The 21,584-nt window shown below is 42.4% G+C and overlaps 2 protein-coding genes across 3 annotated transcripts; both read left to right on the forward strand.

Annotated features, from left to right (window-relative positions):
- The first annotated feature begins 261 nt into the window (after positions 1–261).
- Positions 262–10,382, forward strand: fam117aa (family with sequence similarity 117 member Aa). 2 transcript variants are annotated; one of them, XM_080777029.1, is made up of 8 exons: positions 262–775; positions 2,020–2,168; positions 4,599–4,698; positions 4,856–4,965; positions 6,681–6,794; positions 7,327–7,549; positions 7,689–7,866; positions 7,951–10,382. In XM_080777029.1, exons 1-8 carry the CDS (start codon positions 661–663, stop codon positions 8,162–8,164), a joined length of 1,203 nt encoding a protein of 400 aa, XP_080633155.1. In that variant the 5' UTR covers positions 262–660; the 3' UTR covers positions 8,165–10,382. The 2 variants fall into 2 exon arrangements, with proteins under 2 accessions (XP_080633155.1, XP_080633156.1); XM_080777030.1 differs by lacking the exons at positions 262–775; positions 2,020–2,168 and adding an exon at positions 3,507–4,045.
- A 462-nt stretch (positions 10,383–10,844) lies between these two features.
- On the forward strand, positions 10,845–19,197 carry slc35b1 (solute carrier family 35 member B1). The gene is made up of 9 exons (XM_080775782.1): positions 10,845–11,407; positions 11,914–12,017; positions 12,233–12,363; positions 12,498–12,528; positions 14,556–14,713; positions 16,047–16,173; positions 17,203–17,309; positions 18,321–18,474; positions 18,632–19,197. The coding sequence occupies exons 1-9, from the start codon at positions 11,280–11,282 to the stop codon at positions 18,676–18,678; spliced, it is 987 nt and encodes a 328-aa protein (XP_080631908.1). The 5' UTR covers positions 10,845–11,279; the 3' UTR covers positions 18,679–19,197.
- Positions 19,198–21,584: the final 2,387 nt, after the last annotated feature.

The following is a 21,584-nucleotide window of genomic DNA, read 5'->3' on the forward strand; positions in this document are numbered from 1 at the left end:
GGGGTTTGAAGAGGAGGTGCAGCATGCATGCATGCCCCGGCCCAGCTGCACCACACTAACTGGTGGAAAGAATTTCAACAAGTGGGTGGGAACTCCCAAGCTTTGGGGGCTTACCTAAGAGACAGATAGTTCTTATGGCCAATAAGTATCAAGTAGTAGCTCTGTAGTAGCCAACCGGATAAAGATTTTGCCCTTCGCATCGCCCCTAGGAATTATATAGTATTATTGCAGAGAGGTTGAGCTCTTGTGTTGTCACTTTGCACAAGGGGCAGCAGTGTACATGCTTTTGCATCACTGAAGTGAATAGTTAGCCCAGGACTTTTTGTTGTTGTGTGTGTGCGCGCTTTGCCTTATTATGTAGGCTATATTGTACGATATGCGCTCCATTGATAACAAGAACCAATCAGCTCAGCTTTTAGGTTTCCGAAGAAGATGAGAGGAAATCATGGTAATCACAAAAGAAGGCTCTTAGCTGGCTAGCTAACGCTAACCCATCATTTTGGATAATCACCCGAAAATACTCTTGAAGTTAAAAGCCTGTTGTAAACTGAATCGCCGTACAAGAAGAGGTGAAATATAAAGCACTCATTCAAAACTCCAGTCCCTGCTTCTTTGCTGAAGTTGTAAAGAAAGAGTGGTCGGCAGACAGACAGTTGGGGGATGTCGGGCAGAAGTGGAGCGGGTCGGGGGGGCAACAACTGCTTACAGCCTCTTCGAGCTACTGTCCCCTTCCAGCTCCACAATAAAGCACTGCTCTGCAAAGATGCCAAGACAGGTAAATATATATACACAATCAAAACGTCTTTGTTTGTTCAATTCACGAATGTGCTTTTAAGTTTTATTTTATTACTTTCGTTTGCTGTCACGTCTGATTTGCTGTTGTCTGCTCGACAACAGTCTGAAACTCTCGATAACATGCAGTCTGGAACTCTGAATGATCTATTTCCCAAGGGCCAAGGCCTAGATATTACTCCTTAGCCCCCCCAGAACCCCCACCCCCGCACATGGGCTTGTCTGTTTACATGATCTAGTGTAGTCAGTGCATGTTGAAATGTTTTAAAACAAAGTTGTGGCAAGCTCAGTTGTCAACTTGACCCACTGGAGAAGTACTTACTTAAAGCCACTAGAAAGGCAGTTGTGTGTCATTTGGATATACTCAATCACCACTTTGCACTCTGACCTCCTGTGATCTCTGTTGCATGTGCCATGCCAGCAAAGCAGCAGGTTTAAAGGGCTCTTTGTTTTGTCCTGGTTGCCCTGTCATTCCCATGTGTATGACTGTAACCATGAAACTCAAGTGTATATGCTATGGTGTTTATTTATACATCCTGGCTACCCTCTCGGAAGTGGGGTGTTGGGACACTGTGTGTGTGTGTGTGTGTGTGTGTGTGTGTGTGTGTGTGTGTGTGTGGCGCGCTCACAAGTTGGTCTGTCTGTGCCTGTGGGGGTGGGTTGGGGGCAGATATAGTGGCCTTTGGGAACTGTTGCCAGGCTTTTGCAGCAGCAAGTCTGCAGACAGATTTGCTTTAAGCTCAACATGGCTCACACCTGTCAGAGATTACAAAGAGCCACCAACATACAAACACCTACTTCCACTGCAGGTCCTTAGGCGTAGCCTAGGGGGACGGCTATTTTTTACACAACTACCACTGCTGTTGCTTAGGCTTCTCAGCTGGTGTCCACAGATACTTCAACTATTTTTGAGGGGCGCTAGCCCCTCCTATGTCCAGCTTTCAGGGTCTGTGACTGTAAACACAAACATTGAAGACAAAAGTGTGTAAACGCAAACATCAAAGACAAAAGTGAGGACGCAAATTGTGATTGGCCAGAACGAGATGATGTATGATGATAAGAGCGTCCTTCACATGATTTATATTCAGATTTATTTTGATTGTCGTCGTAACCAACGCGTTATTACATGAATGAGTTTGCCTGGGCGAGTTCATGGTCCTTACGCAGATACAAATTGTTTGGTGACTGTATAGTTATATATATATATATGTTTATTTATCTCTCCAGAAGCTGACAGGACCAAGTCTCGTCCCCCGAAACCAACGATCCGCCGGACCCTGTCCTTGGATGCAATTGTCGGACCATATCTTTTGGGACAGTGGCCCAAGGAGTCGGAGAGCCCCGCCGTTAATTGTGTCAATGACAAGGCAACACAGGTGGGGCTCAGTTTGTCAGTTAAATCACCACAAATGTCTTTCTTGACCTTTCGCAGTCCCTATATGCTATTTTCTGCTTTGTTCAAATGGCAATATCACTGACACCTGACCTCAACTGATCTCTAGGAAAAGAAAATCACTATGAAATCTGGTAATTCGGTATAAAACAATTGTTCTACTTATTGCTTGTCTTAAAGATTTCTAAGCTACAGTATCTGAAATAGTCTATGCAGGTGTTCAGCTTGGTTCCAGTTTGACGCTTTGAGCAAAAGGCAGCGAACTGGAACTAGATGTTTTGTTCTTTTCAACCAAGCTCTGCTGCCTCCCCCCCCCCCCCCCCCCCCCCAACTGTATCTACCCCTAACTAGTGCACAAAAGGCCCCGGCTAACCTTCCCAGCTCTCAGCTAAATCTTCATTCTCGAGACACAGTTTAACCCGAACAAACCCCTTTGCCTCCATTGTGGAGAACAGACTCCTCCTGACCTCATTATACAGACACCCCATCCCCCAGCACGCTCCAGATCCTTGCACACACACACACACACACACACACACACACACACACACACACACACACACACACACACCACCGTCGCCCCTCCCAGCACTGAGCCTCCTGGCATAGTTTCTCTTCATTAAGTCTGTTGATGTAACTGATTATTGCCATTATATCCCTTCCTCAGATGGAACACCACCTTTATTCTGTTATTCAGAAAACTTCATGCAAGTCTAGGATCGAGGCATAGAGCATACAGCCCTATGAACGCGATGCTAAGACGGCAAGGCTGATTATGATTTCACACATGGCACAAACATGCATCAAGCATGCACAGTTGTCTAGCCGATTGTCAGTGCTGGGTCGAGAGTCGAGACTGATGTATATGTTTTGCAATGTCCTGTTTATGGGAGATCTTTGTCACGAATCTCCAGATACAGTATGTCATGTAGTCCAATGTTAATTGTTATTCTTTATTGTCAATTGTCGTTGTTCTATGCCGTTCTCATCATTACTGTTCTTATTGTCCTGCCAAGATATTGTATCTACTTGGCAATAGAGCTTTTCTGAGTTTTTCTGAATTTAAAATGACTTAACCTGGCTATGTATAATGAGTCTATGAATATTCATACTTTATATCGTCATAACGGAATGTGTGAACTTGTTTTAATAGTTTCAAACATAAGGCAGAGCCAGTCGTTGAAACACTAGCTCTGCCACACTGTCACCTTATTGAGTCTGTCTTTTTATAGGTTCATGTCCCATGATCCCCCCACGTTCATGTTTTGTGGAAGAGGGAGGGGGTTGGGCAGGGCTGGTTGTAACTCCACACCAACGTCACTCTCACTTATTTAGCCAGGCTGTCTGATTAGAAGCCCACTACAGGGTAGAAGATGGCGTCCTTGTTTTAGACTTAAATATACAATTCCCTCTTGTAGTGAGTCGTGTCAGCTTTTTAGTAAGATGGCGTTTCTGACTGGTGCCGACATGAACCTATAAAAAGATGAGACGAGAGCTCTGAGGGCTGATACCCAGGGGACAGGTTGGATATTGGCCACAGAAGACGCCGAGGACATTGCCTAGCCATGCAACGGTGTGTGTGAGCGTTGCCGTGCTTTATTCTCGCTGAGATTGGCTCATGTGTGACACAGGCCTTGACATTGACTGGAACAGAATCCCTTGCATAGTAGTGCGAAGGGTGTGCAGCAGTTGACTAGACGTGTAGAGGAACTGGATTGCACTGCAGGGTCTGACTCTCGCTCAGTCAGAACGGGGCCACACTGGAGGATGAGCCACCATTCAACCCCTTCCGCGCAACAGCCAACAGCGCTCATTCCAGCGGCTGCCGTGAAAGGATCAAGAGTCAATGTCAAGAAGTCGGTATGAACATTCCTCCGTTAGGTGTGGCTTCTCAGCCCTCTTTTGAGAGAAACTAGGACGGTAATGATGCGATTGGCACAAAACGGTGTGTGTGTGTGTGTGTGTGTGTGTGTGTGTGTGTGTGTGTGTGTGTGTGTGTGCGCAAGTTTGTTGAACGCTGATAGTTGCACGTGTTTTTATGGCGTTGCTGAGTGGCAGTCTGTGTTTTTTCTCGTTGCCTGCCTCTGCACAGCTGTTGGGAGGCAGGTGTGCAGAGACAGCTGTGGAAGAACACCACGTCTGTCTTACATTCAAAGTAGCTTTAGTGCTGTTTAGAGTTCACTGGGTTTCATTGACAAATTGTTTTTTCGCAACGGGGCCTCAAGAAAGTCAATCCTATGCCGATTGCCAGAATGATCACAAATGAAACGTACTGAAGCAGTTTCATACCTACTGGACCAAAGTCACCGAATGTTAAATGTCATACTTTGTGATTAGTCACTTCATATTAATGTTTCATACTTTTCATTAAAAAATCTCACTGTAAAAATTGCATTTTTTGGTTTCTCTAAAGACACCGAGCTCTTGGTCAGGGGAGACCCGGGGAAGAAGGACTGCTGGTGGACATAAACGCTCAGCGTCATGGGGAAATGCAGAACACTTGAAGGAGGCATGTACTTTTATGATTTTATATGTATATATCGTACACACGGTGCAATCACTGTGCCCCCCACCGGTGATTTCTCATCCTGTTTCAACACCTTCTTTACCACTATCCTTTAAAAAAAACTGCTCCTGACCAACTTTTCACTCTACTGTGGCCTCAGGTAGCCAAGCTGAGACACCAGTTGCAGAAGCGCTCCAGACATGCCCCCCCTCCAGTGGGGTTGGATCGTCCCCCCCACCCCCTACCTGGAAACCAGGCAGCAGGAACCACTCAGGTATGCAACCCACAATTAGGTATGGGCAATTAACCAAAATATATCAAAACCAATATTTAGAAACCAATAACCGACTTGTAGCCAAATTATTGAGAAGCAATTTTTCTTCTCTATTATATAGCAACGAATGGGCACGTTTTTTATTGTTTATATACGACTACGATTAGTACCACTTAAAGGGATATTTCACTTTCAAAACAAATTTGGGTCATTTTATCGTCTACTCTGGCTTTTGTGAACACCCCAGGTAGTTTTTAAGTTGCTTTATTCAGTATTTAAATATTTTATATTAATTTTTATCAGACACAAACACATTGTAACTTGATAGATTAAGATGAATCGAAAACACCCGTCCTTGGATCGGGTGAGTGACTCATACTGCCCTCATATGTGATGGCAGATTTCTATTACTTTTTTCATTTAATTTGAATGTTTTGGGGAAAAGGAAACAAATGCAATTCAATAAAAGTGAGAGTCTGAAAGCGATTGCACTTTAGAACACCTGACCTGGTCTAAAGTCTGGTACAATCCCTTGTAGATCACCAACTGTATTGTTTGGAACCCACGCACACTGCTTGCAATCAAAATCCATCCCAATTCTTGACGTTCAACATGGTTCAACATTTGCTGGGCTGGGGAGGCACCAAAATGTAAATTTGTGGTCAGAAATGGAAGATTTGTTTTTCAAGCAATTGATTTTAGCCTTTATGTATCATTGTTGTCTCCATGAAGAAAATGGAAGTCCCGCACATTGTCTTTAGCCTGGCTAATAAGCCTGTGCGACAGTGTGATATGAGGCTTATTAGCCAGGCTACAGTGTCTTCACTTACAATAGCAGTTTATTATGCGTTTACAACGTTTCGGTCTGCACAACCTTCATCAGTCAGCCTGATTTTTAGCCTAATAAACTACTCTTGTAAGTGAAGACTGTGTGCAGGACTTCCATTTTCTTCATGTTGCACTGGTTACCTGCTCCTACACAACTGCCCCAGTAGTTGCACAAAAGGATTTTTCTCTACAAACATTGTTGTCTCGCCCTATGTTTTTGCTCCATCCGTGTCTGTGAGCAGCTAATCTTCGGCACCTTTGGACCAATTGGCATGAAATGTTGCACCCACACTCCCAATAGGCCAAAGAACCTCTGCCCCACATTTTTCAAATTAGCCTCATGGTGGTGCTATAACAGGGCCGTTAACAATTGCTGTTGCCAAGCGGAGTTCATAGAAAGAGCTGGCAGAAGCTAGCAACAGGGCTATAAAAAACAGCAGTGCTTTTCTTAGGAACTGGTGTCAACTGACTGTGCATGTGCCATGATATCACAATTTGACAATTTGAAACTAACATACCACATGGAACAAGCGCAGCCAGAACATAATCACTGACAAGACCATGTGTATTCCCAACTGATCTTTTATTTACAGCTCTCTGTTGATAATTCATTCAAAGCTACTTTTTTTTTCTTTTTTGGCTAGAATAATCAAATGTTTTTCTTTAAGATGCATTAAAACATGACCGTAGCGACCAAAGTTGACGTTGTACTATTGTATCCTGGAAAATGGTTGGCAATAATGTCAAGTATACCATGACAGTAGTCAATGGATTAAACATGCCAGAACACTGGTATGGTCCCTTTTAATGCACAATGAATACATATTTTAGCACACTGGAATTCCCACTACCATTGCTTTAGTCCTGTTTATTTTTTTCCCCCACAGACATTGCCCCTGATTCCCCTGAACAGACTGGCCTCGCGGCTCAGACGTAGCGTCGAAGGTCTGAACCTCGAGCTGGAGGAGGCGTTTGTGTCTGAGAAGCCTGAGGAGAATGAGGTTAGAGCTCGGAGATACTCTTGCCATTCACAACTTGCAGAACGCAAACTACTGTGTAACACATTTGGCGGTCCCTTCTTTTGTAATCTTAACCATTTTGACCTGAGATCAGATTCTAAAACTCTCTTCTACATCCTGACAGTTTTCTGAAAAAACTATGTTTCTATGTCAGTCGATTTTTCAAAAATAGAAGACCTACAAGCCAAGCTATGAGCTTGTAGATCTGCTATTTTTCAATAGCTAAAGTATAACATAATGCTAATACCAAAAGGGGTTCCCTGCCAAAATGTGTGTGACATCATCATCATACCTGGAAGTTATGTGGGAACACCTACTGAGTGGCAAAAAAACCCCTGACTTTCTGGCCTTGACAGACCATACATCCAAACAGAAAAGTCCCATCTGATTGCATTAAATGACATTAAACTATGTTAAACTCACTTTTCCACTCCGATTTGCCAATCATTTTATGCATGCGCATATACCCTCTATTGGCACCTCTCCCATATTTATTTATCCTGGATGTTTTCAGATTTTGGACGTCCCAGATGGCCACAGGGCCCCTGTTCCTGCCCAACGATGTAGCAGTGGATCCCAGAGTGACCCATCGCCGGCCCCCATGGATCCCTCCCTCCTCTCTCCATCTCAGTCTCCATGTGCCTTGGAGGACCTCTCTCTTCTGTCTCCATCGCCGTCCCCGCGTCCTATGAACCCGGCACCTCGGCCTTTGTCTCCTTGTCCCTTCGGCGGGCCAGGTTAGAGGACACAACTGTTTGTTTTGTTTGATTGTGTGTGCGATGCTTAAATGGGACTTTAAGTTGGGTTAAGATAGAAACGTTGTTTTTTTTTTCTTCTTCACAAAAGTCATGTTTAGTTTGTCCCTTTTTTGTGCAGAGCTGGTGGAATGCGAGACGCTGTGCTCTTCGGTTTCACCATCACCTCCTCCGGTAGCTCTCCTTCCCTCTCTGTTGCAAGCCTCCTCCGCTGCTTCCCCGCGTCCCAACAAGAGCTACTGCTTCCAGAGAGAGCCACCAGAGGGCTGCGAGCGAGTTTGTGTCTGTGAAGAGGCAATGTAAGTAAATGCTGTATATCGATAAAATATGGTGAACATTTGATGACATGATCAGAGTCATCGAATACCTCTCTCTACCTGCAGGTCTCCATGCCAGGCGGAGTCTTCCATCCAGCCATCCTGCCCTGACCCTAACAAGGTTAACTTTACCCCTCATGGGGGCTCAGCGTTTTGCCCCGTCAGTTTGCTGAAGCCCCTTTTACCTTCTATGGACCTTCTCTTCCGTGGCCTGTCAGTCTCTCCTGTCACAGGCTGTCCAGGTCAAGCTTCTCCTACCAGACAGCTGGGCATGCAGTAGGAGGACATCTGAGTAGTAGAGAACCATCTGGACTAAACAGCACTGTAAACAACACCTGGAAATGCCCTTGGTGATGGAGAAGAATTATTATTTTCCTGCTCAGGATTGTCGATGGATTCTCATTGTCATGGATGCTGGATACTCATTATCATCTTGTCCATTACGACTGTAAAGTCATGTTCATTCAGATAAAAAAACAGCAATTGAAACAGAACCTATGACGACTTCTATTGTTATACTTCACTGGTTGATGTTGTTAAGAAAGGTTCGTTTTGATACGATCTTAATGATTATTTACTTGCCAACGCTGATATTAGTTCCATCAGCACTTGAATTGTTGCTATGTATGCTTCATGACCTAGGCTAGCTCTATATTATGGAAATCACAAAATGAGTGATTTTTGTTTGTTTTTTTATACAGATACTCAATATTTTACATTAATGATCTTTGATACATTTGAATAGCATTTTTACTCTGCCTTTCATTATGCTGCAGAGGCACAGCCATATCTGCTAGTGAAGGTTTGTTTTTAACTAGAGCGGAGTTGGGCACTGGCCTACTTGGAACGATACAAGTTGCCCTACCCAGTCATTACTTGCGCAAGCAAGTGCCCAAATATGGAGTCTATGCAGATCATGATGTCAGAACAGGCCAGCTCCAGATATGGAGATATAGGGGTGATCAGGTGCAGAGCCATAGAGTAAGACAGAGTTACGCAAACTCCGTTCACGTCATGGGGCCAGTCCAATGGCTTGCTCTCCTACATAGACTTCTATTGAATGGGGACAACCGGAAGTTTACGGAATGCATTGGAGTCTATGGGCTCGCGCGAGTACAGCCCATTCATGGGCTGTACTAGTTTTCTGCCCCCTCAATATCGCAAAGCTTCTATTAGATGGCTCTGATCAGGTGCAGAGCCCGGGCAGAGGCCTTTTGTCTCGGTTCTGGACAACCAGGGGTCGACACCGGGCACTGCACTTCCTGTGGGGGTGTGTTACGTGTGTGTCAGATTTGAAGTCGGTGGGGCGAATGGTTCCCGAGTTACGTGGATTACAGCAGTACACGCGTACTGACAGAGTGCATTTATAGATCGATAGAAGTGAGAACAGATTCACTTGGTACATACAGTGTGCTGTCTACCATTAACACCTTGACATTAAGTTTAGCTTAAACTCACAAGTCGGTCTAAACACTCAATGGAGACCCAGGACAATCTACCAGCTGCTTTTGTTGTTGGCTAAAAACCGTGTGGAAGCTGTGATGGAGCTAAATAAAATAAAAAATGCATTACAGAACCAATCCAATGTCTTTAGGGTGGCCCTGGCCTTAATATTGATGTGTGTTATGTGCTGTTCCACCAAATACATTGCATTTAGAATCAGTAGGTGGAGATCTCTGATCGTCTGGCAACACAAGACTGAAGTTTAGATGGACAACCTTCCAACATAGTTTCGTAGAAACAAACATCATCATTGAATGAATGACATAAATACTCAGTGGATTTGTTATTGCATTTTTTTTTTAGATAAAATATTGGCAAGATATATTTTCAGTTTTCATAGGCCCTGTATGTTGTGGTGTTTTTGTATATTGTATTAATTTCTGAGAAGATATTTTAAGGAAAAGGGACACTGACAATGCTATTTTTGTACTCTAGTATAAGATAGGCAGATACTTTCATGATAATACAATCTTATTATATGATGTTTTCATTTACATTGTCATGTTTACATTTCCATGATTTATTATTTACAAACGGGATGATAAAAAAATAAAAGCTAGTATTTCTCAATCCAGACACAAAAATATTCTCACTTGACAAAAATTGAGTATTTCAGGATGTAATGATGTTATGACATGATTATCAGACATTCCAAACATAACTACCTAAATACCACATAACAATTGAAGCTAATTCCATGATCCTAGTAGTGGGATTGGTATATATATACGACACCAGTGAGTCTTTATTCTTTGATCCAGTTGTTTTATTTTTCTGACCAGTTTAGTCACCCCCCTTTCCCAGGGCCAGTACCTAATCTACCTTTCAGACCGGTTTCTATGCAATGTTAAAAAATGAAATGCGGCTTATATGTTGCCATTATTTGCATTTTGTAGTGGTTGGTTGGGTCTGATGTATTTGTGTAATTCTTTTCGTCTATGAGGTGAATGTGGTTTAAATGTCTTTGACTTTAAGGAAAATAAAAACCTAAACGGTCAATGCCGCTTGGCGCTTTCTTTGTTGTCATCTATCCTGTGACACGTGTAGTTGTGGTTTTTAAGTTTAAGCACCGCCTTTTTTCCTAACTCCTCTACGCGATTGGTCTAAAATGTGGTTTTAGACCTGCATTTGGGCCAATGGAATTTCTCCACATCCGAGGACGACAAAAAAACAATGCGACATTTCGAAGGAAGGTCCACTCACATTTCAAATAGCTGACCTGGTAATGCCTTACAAATGAATATCGCCAATTTGTAAATATCAAAAGTAATGTGTAGAGATTCTGACTGTTTGTTCATAAAATAGTTTAATACGAGATCACGCTGTAACGCGTAGTCTTCGTTATACATATATTTGTTTAAAATGTATCTTGGGGTCCTAATCAAAGATCAGGCCTGGTTGTTGACACCATTTCCGAAACCAGTTCTTATGACGCTACACTCCTGCAATCTCTCAGATGAAAACCTGATACTTATCCTTTATGGTATTTGACGTTTTTATGAATATACCTAGCAGGGCGGTGTTAATCTAAAAAAGTAACGCATGACCAGGAGCAGTAAAACCTGTTAGCGTGCCGGTGTGTAGGTGGCACCGTGGTATAAAATGCATGGAATGGACCAACAAACAATGATGACATGATAGTATGTCGTAGTTTGTCAGTGCAGCAGCAATCTGCAGGGCTCCTCCTCAGACTGAACGTTTATGGTGCACGGCTGTTTTTACAGGGTTGAGTCGTTGTTGTTGTTGTTGTTGTTTATGCTGTAGCCCCGTTGCCTTGGGGGTAACACAGCACCATTATTGTGGAGCGGGACGTGGGTCTGAGGGGCCTGGCAGGGACCGGAGGAGGAGCAGTATCGGTTTCCATACCCGGACTGACCGTCATAGAAGACAGCATGGCAGCGGGGAAGGGAGCCGGGATAAAGCCCGGATCGGTGCTACAAAACGAACGCGTCCGATTCGCCGTGTGTTTCCTGGGGGTCTTCGTTTGTTATTTCTACTACGGCATATTGCAGGAGACAATGTAAGTTGCCAGGTATAGTGGTACATTGCTAAATCAGAGTGTACTTTAACTGAACACATGTAACCAAATGAATGGACTGTAAAATCTAAATCTGACATTTGTATCTGATAGTGACAATGTGCAACATGTAACTCAATGGACTCTCACGAGTCGTGAGAGTCCATTGGGTTACATGTTGCAACCTGTCACTATCGGATACAAATTGATAAATACTAAGGATTTTACTGTGTTGGTCAAACCAAATGTGTTGTTCATGTTTCAATAGCTACACTACATTATGTAATAGCATAACACATGGTCTGTTACTGCCGAGGTCACTAGAGGGACTGAGATTATATTACATGTGACATATGGTGACTAACCAGTGTCTCAACCAGGCGCTGCTCTTGAAACTGTACATTGCACTTAACATATTGTTCTTATATGACATTTAGATTCCTGTGACTCATTTTCTTTACCATTGCTACCTGTGGTCATAATCACTGCTGTTTCTTTCTGTCATTCAGCACTCGGGGACAATATGGCGAAGGTGACAAGAAGGAGACCTTCCGATTTGCCCAAACACTGGTCTTCATCCAGTGCGTCATCAATTCTGTGTTTGCGAGACTCTGTGAGTACTGAATAGTACATGGTGTAAAGAATAACCACAGGGGACCAGGAAGCATGACACCACATTATAGCCTCTGAGGGAAAACTGAGGTGTAATTGTCACTACGACCTTTGACATTTGTATTGGACTCTGGAGAAACTTAACTGAAACTTACAATTTAAGGTTTCATTTAAAGTCTGCGACTTTTTTCCTCCATTCCTCTTCTCCATTCTCAGTGATCCAATTCTTTGAGGGCTCCAGACCGGACCACACCAAGAGCTGGCTCTATGGCTTGTGTTCCCTGTCCTATCTCGGCGCTATGGTGTCCAGTAACTCTGCCCTACTGTATGTCAACTACCCAACACAGGTGAGCCTGTCTTAATTAGATTGGACAGAGGATACAGTATGTTCATTGAGATAAACCCTCCTGACTGTGTATAATTTAATATCAAATTGTGTGCTGTCTTGGACTGTGAATGACTCTTTCTTGTGAAACTGTAGGTGTTGGGGAAGTCGTGCAAGCCCATACCAGGTATGCTTCAGCTTGATATCAATTTATATGTGTGCTTGAGTGAGCAGTGCAGGTGTGAGGGGATTCATGTGTATTACTTGTTGCTCTGCTACCATACTTTTACCATAATCTTTAGCTTTTTGAAGAAAGCAGTGTCCTGTGTCACTATAAATAAATAAATAAACAAACACACACACACACACACACACACACATGCAAAGACAGCTCAAGGAAAAAAATGCAAAAAGTACATTTCCGTATGGTGAGCATGTGTGGAAAGTACCATGCTATGTTATCAATGCGTTCCACTGAAGGTCATCTCTTGTTGCTCATAGATTAACTCACACATTTGAAGTGCCTTATCTATGTGCTGTATGTTCCACTCTCAGGGCTGAATATATGATATGGTATGATAATGTACCCAAACCTTTGATGTTGCTAAAAAAAGCTGTGTGTTATATTCCTGTGTGCTTAAAGCTGGTCTACTGGTCTCAGTAGACCAGTAGTTGTTGTGTATTGTCTGTCGATGACTCAAAACAAAACCTGCCTGTCTGCCTTTTTTGAAATGCTGCGGTTACTAATTACAGCGTTTTAGCTCCGATGCCGATCCCAATTATTATTTTTTTCCCACTGTTTTGTTAATTCAAGATTCAGGGTATACAGTAAATCAAACAATGACAGTATATGTGACACAAGATGAAAAATAGAGTCTGCAACACTGGTATGAAACTCAGCTCCACTGGTTTATTAGATTCGACGTTTCGATCACTTATAGGATCTTCTTCAGGAATGAAGAAGATCATAGCACCTGGGCTAGAGTGGAGGTGCATGCTCTATTTCCTTTGTTAGTATATGTGACACACCCATACGGAACATACCAAAGAGATAACATGTACATGTATAAATGTTGTGAGCACCATACACAAAATATTGTGGCAGCATCAAATAAAATAAAAAAGATTAATAAAAAGTTGCATAGTCCTATGCTAACATGGAAGCGACACTGATACAAACCCCATAACCTGAATCAAGTTTTAAAACAAAAACAAGACAAACATACGACAAGACAAGACACAACATGGCATGGTCATTGGTCACCCTTCCAAAACACAATGGACGTGGCAGTGCATCCACACACTAATAATAAATATACTGAACAGTGAACAACCCAGCTGCGTCGGGAATCTAGCATGCTCAAATCCAGGAGTAAACTCATTCAATCTGGAATAGCTTGAAACTGCAAGTCATTTACTAGTGCGAGGAAGGGGCCCCATGTGTCCTCAAATTTGGATACAGAGCCAAGTGAGCTTTGTATTTTGACAGGAATAGATCAGGGGGAGAGTTTCCGAAAATAGCCGTCATTACATTTGGTTCAAATGGTACCCCAACACTACTCGACATAGTGTCAAAGATCTTAGTCCAATACCTACGTAAAGAAGGGCATGACCAAAACATATGTATATACGTGGCGGGGGCCGAACGACACCGATCCCAATTTTAATTAGTCTACTCTAGAGTAGACCTGAACTTGTTGATTGGCTGTTTTTCCACAAAGATATTTTGGGAAAATAGGAGGGGGGGGGGGGGGCAAGTATGGACCCCCCGGTCAACAAAGTATACACGTTAACTTGTTAAAATTGGGAAATCATCATCTGTATTTGAGCTTTTTCTGTTTTTCAGAATACTTTTGGGATTTAGAACAGTGGGGTTTTTTTTAGAACAGTGGTTTCCGGCCCAGACGGTTAGCTCAACCGCCCGGGCACCTAGGCTGCTGAGCGGCCAGCCTAACGGCACGGGGGGTTCCCGGCCAAATACATATAATTTGGCACGAAATGGTTTGGAGAACTACTGATTTAGAAGGCATTTGTAGAACCGGTCTCTTAATGGGTTAATGAAGCAGAGTGCTCTGAGAAAAACAACACCTCACATTTAGAGGTGTGTGTGTGTGTGTGTGTGTGTGTGTGTGTGTGTGCTTAAATTAGAATTGTGCGTTATATTCCTGTGTGCTTAAAGCTGTGTGTTATATTCTGGTGCGCTTGCTCTTTCAGTGATGCTCCTTGGCGTGACCTTACTGAAGAAGAGGTACCCCCTGGCCAAGTACCTGTGTGTGCTGTTGATTGTGTCTGGCGTGGCTCTGTTCCTCTACAAACCCAACAAGAGCACGACTACAGATGACCATATATTCGGCTTTGGTGAGATTTTGCTGGTGAGTGCACTCTTCACATCACCACTTAATCAACCAGGCAGTTAACCCATTCAGGCCTAAATCATGACAATTTTCTGAAAGATTTGAGGCACATTTTAATGATTTTTCAAAAATGGCAGACCTTTTTTTCCCAAAAATAGCAGACCTATTTTTCAATAGCTAAATTATAACAATGTTTAAAACACCAAAAGGGGTTCCCGCCCAGAATGCGTTGTTAAAAAAATTGAATTGTGAGCACATCAATTTGAAATTCGGAATTCTCAGAAAAAGGGGAAAAAAACTGTGTGGGGATTATGAGAAGCTCTCTCCCCAGAATGAGGCGTGGCTATACTGTGTGTTTAGGCTGTCCCTGGACCAATGAAAGTTTAATAATTATATATTGTATCTTACTTTATTTACTTTATTTTTAGTTTGCCAGTTGTCACAACAACTAGGGATGCACCGAAACTTCAACCTTCAAAATTATTTGTCAGAAAATGGAAACGAATAAAAATAATCATTTTCCGTGTTCGGAGTAATGTAAACACAAATAATTATTTACAGAAACAGAAAAACATCTGCTGGGGTGTCAAACTAATTTTGGAGTGAGAGCCACATTGGGGGGTGGGTCATATAAAGGTAGTATAGACTGGCTAGCTGCATGTTGCTGTATCTGGGCTTAGACATTTTAGAAACAGTTTTAAAGAGGAAACATGTCCTTCTTATTTTAAAATGAACCAAAGCAAAGATCGGGCCATAACGGGAGTTATTAAATAGACCCAAACATCCAGCATGTACGCCGTTGGCCAATCAGAGGCAGTAACTAGGACATGCAGCTAGCCAGTCGCGGTGCGGGAGGCGGGACATGGGAAGTGAGGAAGCCAAAACTTTAAAAAGTGATTAAAAATACTTAACAGCAATGCCAATTTACTCTGCTTCGCACACGTCTCCTACTGCTACTCTATGCATCTTTGAAACATCTCATCATCAACACTCAAGTGACCCCGTGGGTGTCTGTGAACAGACAGTGGTACAGCTGCGTCTATTGGAGAGTGGATTAACTTGTAAGGGACCCTAGGGTACCACCGTCCAAAAACACAAGTTACATAGCATGGCATGTTCATAACATGATCGGAAAACCGCAGCACTTTTCCTGCTATTATGTGAATGCACCTTAAAAAAACAAGACAAAGAAAATCGATTAGGCTAGTATCTTGGTAATTGGCCAAGTGTTTCCTTATATTCAGTTTTGGCCAAGAATTTTCATTCACTAACAATGAATGATTGTTGTATGTCCATGACATGTCCAACATTAAAGGAATACTGATCTGAAAGTATCCTCCCCATGTCATAGCTTGCCTCTCTTACAATGGACGGTTTGACTGGTGTGGCCCAGGACCACATGAGGGCTCACTTCCAGACGAGTCCCTATCACATGATGCTGAACATTAACTTATGGTCCACCTTGGTGCTGGCGGTCGGTAAGTCAACTACCTTCTCTGCCAAACATGGATGGCTTACTACTACTACTACTACTTCATAGCACCCTCTATCGTCTCTCTCTAACTTATCTAACAATGTATAAATCAGGTTGTTTAATGCTGGAGATGGGCCATTAACACGACACGATCGATCTCAATGGGAAGTATTTGCTTTTCCGTCAGATTATTGTCCATTCCCATGATGGGGAACAGACAAGGGTGCAAACATAACTGTGAGATTCTCTTGCAGTCCTAGAACTTTTGAGTCTGCAAATGTGTCATTTTTTGGTCGGCTCTTCCTCAGTTTTGGCGGTAATAAACCCTTTACACATCCAAACCATTGTTTGTATGTGCGTTGCTGCCATGCTCTTCTGCATACATGACTATTTAGGTAGTCACAAGGAAATACAATTTCAATCAGCTGTAAGTAATAAACCATTATTAATGCAACCAAGGAGGCTGTGATCTGGCCTGCCCATCATCTCGGGTAAAATAACAAGGAATAATCTGAACTTGCGATTCACTGGCGGCTTCCAGACTTTTCATAGATTGCAATCGTGATGCTTTGTACCCGTCCCTAACCAGACAGGGCCAGACACAATTAAATCCAGTTATAAACCTAGACAGAACACAGTTGGGGTCTTGAAAGTCTGGCACCTATTTACATTATATGATAATGAGAGAAGGAAATCGTCCCAGCTGTTGGCTCAGAGACGACCGTAACCCTGCTGTGACTGTGTGCACTGTGCGTGGAAATGCATCCCTTGCTCTAATTCTCCTCCTCTTTCACCCCATTAAAAAAAAAACCTTTTGATTCATTTTTTTCCCCCCAGTGATGCTTCATTTAACTGCTGCCACCACTAGGTTGCGCCTGCGACCACACTTTGTAATCAGATTGAATTGAATGCAATTTAAAATGACAGCCGCAGTTGCGTTAAATTGAAACATAACATCTGTAACATTTCTGTATTTTGTGGTATCAGATTGATGAGATTGACATACATTTCCGTTGACACACATTGTTTTCAGCGGTATTGACGACCGGGGAGGTGTGGGAGTTCCTGAGCTTTACAGAACGCTTTCCCAGTATCATCTACAACATTGTTCTGTTTGGATTAACCAGTGCTTTGGGCCAGGTGTGTATGCATGCACATGTGTGTGTGTGTGTGTGTGTGTGTGTGTGTGTGTGTGTGTGTGTGTTGGGGGGGTGATGATGATCTAAATCACATGACTGGTACACTGTTAGCCATCCGTCTTTCTTTCTAAGTATTGGCCAAAATTATAATGTATTTACACATATACACTCAACTGTACTGTTTTTTTTGGACACGACATAGACACAAACACGACCAAGGATTTCCACTTGTTTTGTGCGTCGATTTTTATTTAACCACTTATTTAACCGCGTAGGAACAAGACAGCGTTTATTAGAAGATGATCGTTGCAGGCTGCCAAGCTGCCAAGCCCTCTTAATAATAAGTAAGCCTTGCCGAGCCATGGGGCCCAATTAAGAGCAGGAGCCTATCTCCTGTTTCTGTAGCATGAGACAGCTTGATGTACAAGTACATCCCCTGACATGACACTAGTATGTTGCAGGGACGTACCCCAATCCAACACTTGATGCTGAGTGCCATTGGGCATTGGGTCCCATTTTTTTCAGAGTCTTTGGTATGACCCGGCCGGGGATCGAACCCCGGTCTCCCAGTCTCAGGGCGGACACTACAAGGCTACTGAGCTGGTGCCGAGCCCTCTTGCCCTCTGCTTTGTCCTTCCAATCGCCGCTACGTGTCTCTCACAGTGACTTTTAACCGTCCAAGGCATTAGGCATTTAACACAGCGAAGATGACAGTGGTAAACAGGGGGTTGTTCATACAATATGGCCAAAGCCTTTTTAGGGTAGTGAAGTCAGAATGATCACCATCCCCTGAAGCTGTCTATGTTCACTTCAAATACCATTAACTTCTATATATGTTACATATATTATAACGGCAATATTACAGCAGGATGGATGAATGAAGTAATTGAAATATACTTTTTTTTGTAAATTCATATTTTCCATTACAGTTTTGTTGTGAGAAACTTACTTAAATGTTTGTTTTGGGTAGCATCCTCTGATAATCTTAAATGTCATCCCTTCCTCCCCCTAGACCTTCATCTTCATGACAGTGGTGTACTTTGGGCCTCTCACCTGTTCCATCGTTACCACCACGAGGAAGTTTTTCACCATCCTCGGCTCTGTCCTTCTGTTTGGAAATGTCATAAGTTCCATGCAGTGGGTCGGAACAGTCCTGGTGTTCCTTGGTAAGAATTAACACTAAACGTGTTTCTGGTCGCAGGCGTCTGCCCCCCAAACACTCGCACCAAAATGCAACAGGCACCGGAGATGTATTTATTTAACGAACATTGGCTTTAATGTTAAAATGCACGACCTTATTTATATGTTTTGTTCTCATTTAAGGTCTTGGACTGGATGCCAAATTTGGGAAGGGCCCAAAGAAACACTAAAGCAAGTGGAACATGTGGCGAAGGTCCTAAACAAGACGACAATAAACAGGAGGAATATTAAGGCTGACATCACTCTAAAGCCAGTATCTTATTTTCATATGACATCCAGTATAGGCAAATTTGCCTATGATTTGTTTCAGATGTTTTTTATTTTTTTAAGTTGAAGGGCAAAGCCCAATAGTTTTCCAACTCTATCTTATATTGTATATAGCATACTTTGGATGTGTTGAAAATACATTATTTTTCAAACTGGACTGTAGACGGAGGCCATAACATGCCCAATTAGTTCAACAAATATCATGCCTTTTGTGGAAGAATATTGAATAGATGACAGCATATTTGGGAAAGAAAGATGGAAGACGACCCATTTCCACACATTTCAATATACATGTCTGTGTTACAAAGATTTTGCTAGTTATTCTTTGATATAAAACAAGCTACCGAATGGAGTTTACAATAAATTGTGTCTTAAACAAATCATGTAATGTCATTCTCATCAAATATAAATGGTTAATTATGTTCACTGTTCTCTGTTCAATCTTGCAGTTGATTCTTTATCCAGAAGTGGAAAGTTACTTGGCATAAAAGGGAAAGTGAAAGAAATTAATTCATGACGCCAACCTATATAATATATAGGCTGCTTTTGTTTAAAGTGGGAAATTTGGTATATACCTTACCGGTAGTGTGTGTATATATATTTTCTTATTGGCCTAAAATATTGTATATATATACATACATTCATGAATCCACTTGCTGACCGGCTGTCAGTATTGGGCAATATTTTTATAGGGGTTTGTGTGCTGGGCTAAAGAAACTTCAGTAGATATTGGATGGAGCCCGCACACCACAGTTACGAGACAGACGTTCTTTATTGAGAATTCTGACAATGTTTCGATCTATTTGATCTTCATCATGACGTTTCTTCCCCCTTATATTGTAAAAATACCTGATGATCATGTTTTAGGGTGGAAAAAAATGGTGGCACTCCATCTTTAATGCAATCAGATTTTTTGTTTTAGTTTGGATGAGCTGTCAAGGCCAGAGAGAGTAGTTTCTCAGTACTCAGTATGGGAGTCCCGCATAACATATAGAACCTTGGGAATATAGGGAATAGGGTTGACCCCATCATGTTCTCCCTATAGAGCGCCGCAGTCCCGCCCCCTTTCAGAAAAACGAGTGGCCCAGGAAATGAAACCCCAATGCATTCTCCCATCGGCACTTCTTATTTAATTTATTTAAAGACGGTTACGCCGCGGACAAAGCCAACTCGGATCGTGACAGATTATCATGACGATGAACACAATGTTTTGGGCCGATCAAATCATTAGAAAGAAGAAAAGAAAGTCAGGAGACGACACTATTTGTTTTGTCTTTCGTCTTATAAATTATTTGATCGGCCCAAAACATTGTGTTCATTGTCATGATTTGTCACGATCCGAGTTGGCTTTGTCCGTGGCGTAACCGTCTTTAAATAAATTAAATAAGAAGTGCCGATGGGAGAATGCATTGGGGTTTCATTTCCTGGGCCACTCGTTTTTCTGCTTTTTTGCTCTATACCCAAACTCAAAACTAACCTACAAGAATTGCTGACCTTAAAATAGATATATGGAGCCAACCTGTTCTAACATTAGTTACATTCCATAATGTTACTCCTTCCCCACCCGTCCTTCCTCTTTGATGTCTCCCTTTTCTTTTGACTGATACCTGCATCATTACACTATACACTTACACTACATTAGTGCAGCTGCGCCCGGCAGCCGGCGAAAACTATAAGAGTTCTCAACATGAGCCCGAAAATGAAGGCCCCGGCCCTATACCTGGGCCCTCATCAAACCCTGTATACACTCAAGACACTGCCACCGCTGCCACCCTTAAGATCTCCATATAATTATGGAGCTGACCTGTTCTGACATTCGATATGTTGATCTGGGACCTCATCAAACCCTGTACACTCAAGACACGCTCCATGTATGGCCAGTACAGAATTCATTCCATATGTTGATCTGAAACGTCAGAATTCTCAGTAAAGAACGTCTGTCTTGTACCTGTGGTGTGCGGGCTCCATCCAATATCCACTGGAATGGATTCAGAATCATGAATCAATCATAGTTTGACATGCCACATGCTACTTGAAGCAAAAGGAAAGTTTGACATTTTTGCCTGCCATATAGGATGTTAATGGTAGGGTCACAAGAAACCCCTATAAAAGAAATTGCTCAATACTGACAGCCGTTCAGCAAGTAGATTAATTAATGTATGTAGACATACATTCATTACAATATTTTAGGCCAATAAAAAAGACTACTATATATACAGTATACCTACATTTCCCACCTGTCCACCTCTGCTGCCAGACTAATAACTATTGTCTCTTGTTTGTTCAAGTCCAAGTATGAAAGCTCATGGATTTGTATCGATTTGTATCCCTCTTGGATTATGGGCAGTTAGTCTACTCTAAATTGAAAGCTACCACCAGTAGGCCCACCTGGCTTGGGCAATTATAGTATATATTTTATATAAAACAATTTGAAGTGATTAAACCATAGACCGTAAAAAATAAATGAATGGATTACACCCATTCATTATGGATTATGTCTCCTTTGAGAGCCATCAGGGTCAAAACCCGCTCTGAGCCATGGATGAATTCGGACATACTGACTGCAATGAAAGCCAGAGACAAAAAATGCTCTGAACTTCTTAAATGCAAGTCCAAGCTAGCCAAGCGCTTCGACAGTGATCTCCAGACTCAACTGGGCATCCTAAAAACCCAACGTAACAAGCTAAGAAACAGTGTAACTGCCATGACCAAATCAGCCAAAAGAAACTATCAATGATAAAGCTGAGGAAAACAAAAACAATCCTCGGGAGCTCTGGAAGCTACTAAACAACCAACTAGGCTGTGGTCA

The sequence above is a fragment of the Protomyctophum bolini genome (assembly GCF_963924005.1).
Source record: "Protomyctophum bolini genome assembly, chromosome: 11".
NCBI lineage: Eukaryota > Metazoa > Chordata > Actinopteri > Myctophiformes > Myctophidae > Protomyctophum > Protomyctophum bolini.

Bases quoted from the DNA above. Each gene is read 5' to 3' on its own strand.
- fam117aa (XM_080777029.1), top strand. From the start codon at position 661: ATGTCGGGCAGAAGTGGAGCGGGTCGGGGGGGCAACAACTGCTTACAG. The intron at 2,169-4,598 runs GTGGGGCTCAGT...GTTTCTCTAAAG, and splicing joins TCAATGACAAGGCAACACAG to ACACCGAGCTCTTGGTCAGG. The intron at 7,867-7,950 runs GTAAGTAAATGC...CTCTACCTGCAG, and splicing joins TGTGTCTGTGAAGAGGCAAT to GTCTCCATGCCAGGCGGAGT.
- slc35b1 (XM_080775782.1), top strand. From the start codon at position 11,280: ATGGCAGCGGGGAAGGGAGCCGGGATAAAGCCCGGATCGGTGCTACAA. The intron at 12,364-12,497 runs GTGAGCCTGTCT...GTGAAACTGTAG, and splicing joins ATGTCAACTACCCAACACAG to GTGTTGGGGAAGTCGTGCAA. The intron at 14,714-16,046 runs GTGAGTGCACTC...CCCATGTCATAG, and splicing joins GCTTTGGTGAGATTTTGCTG to CTTGCCTCTCTTACAATGGA.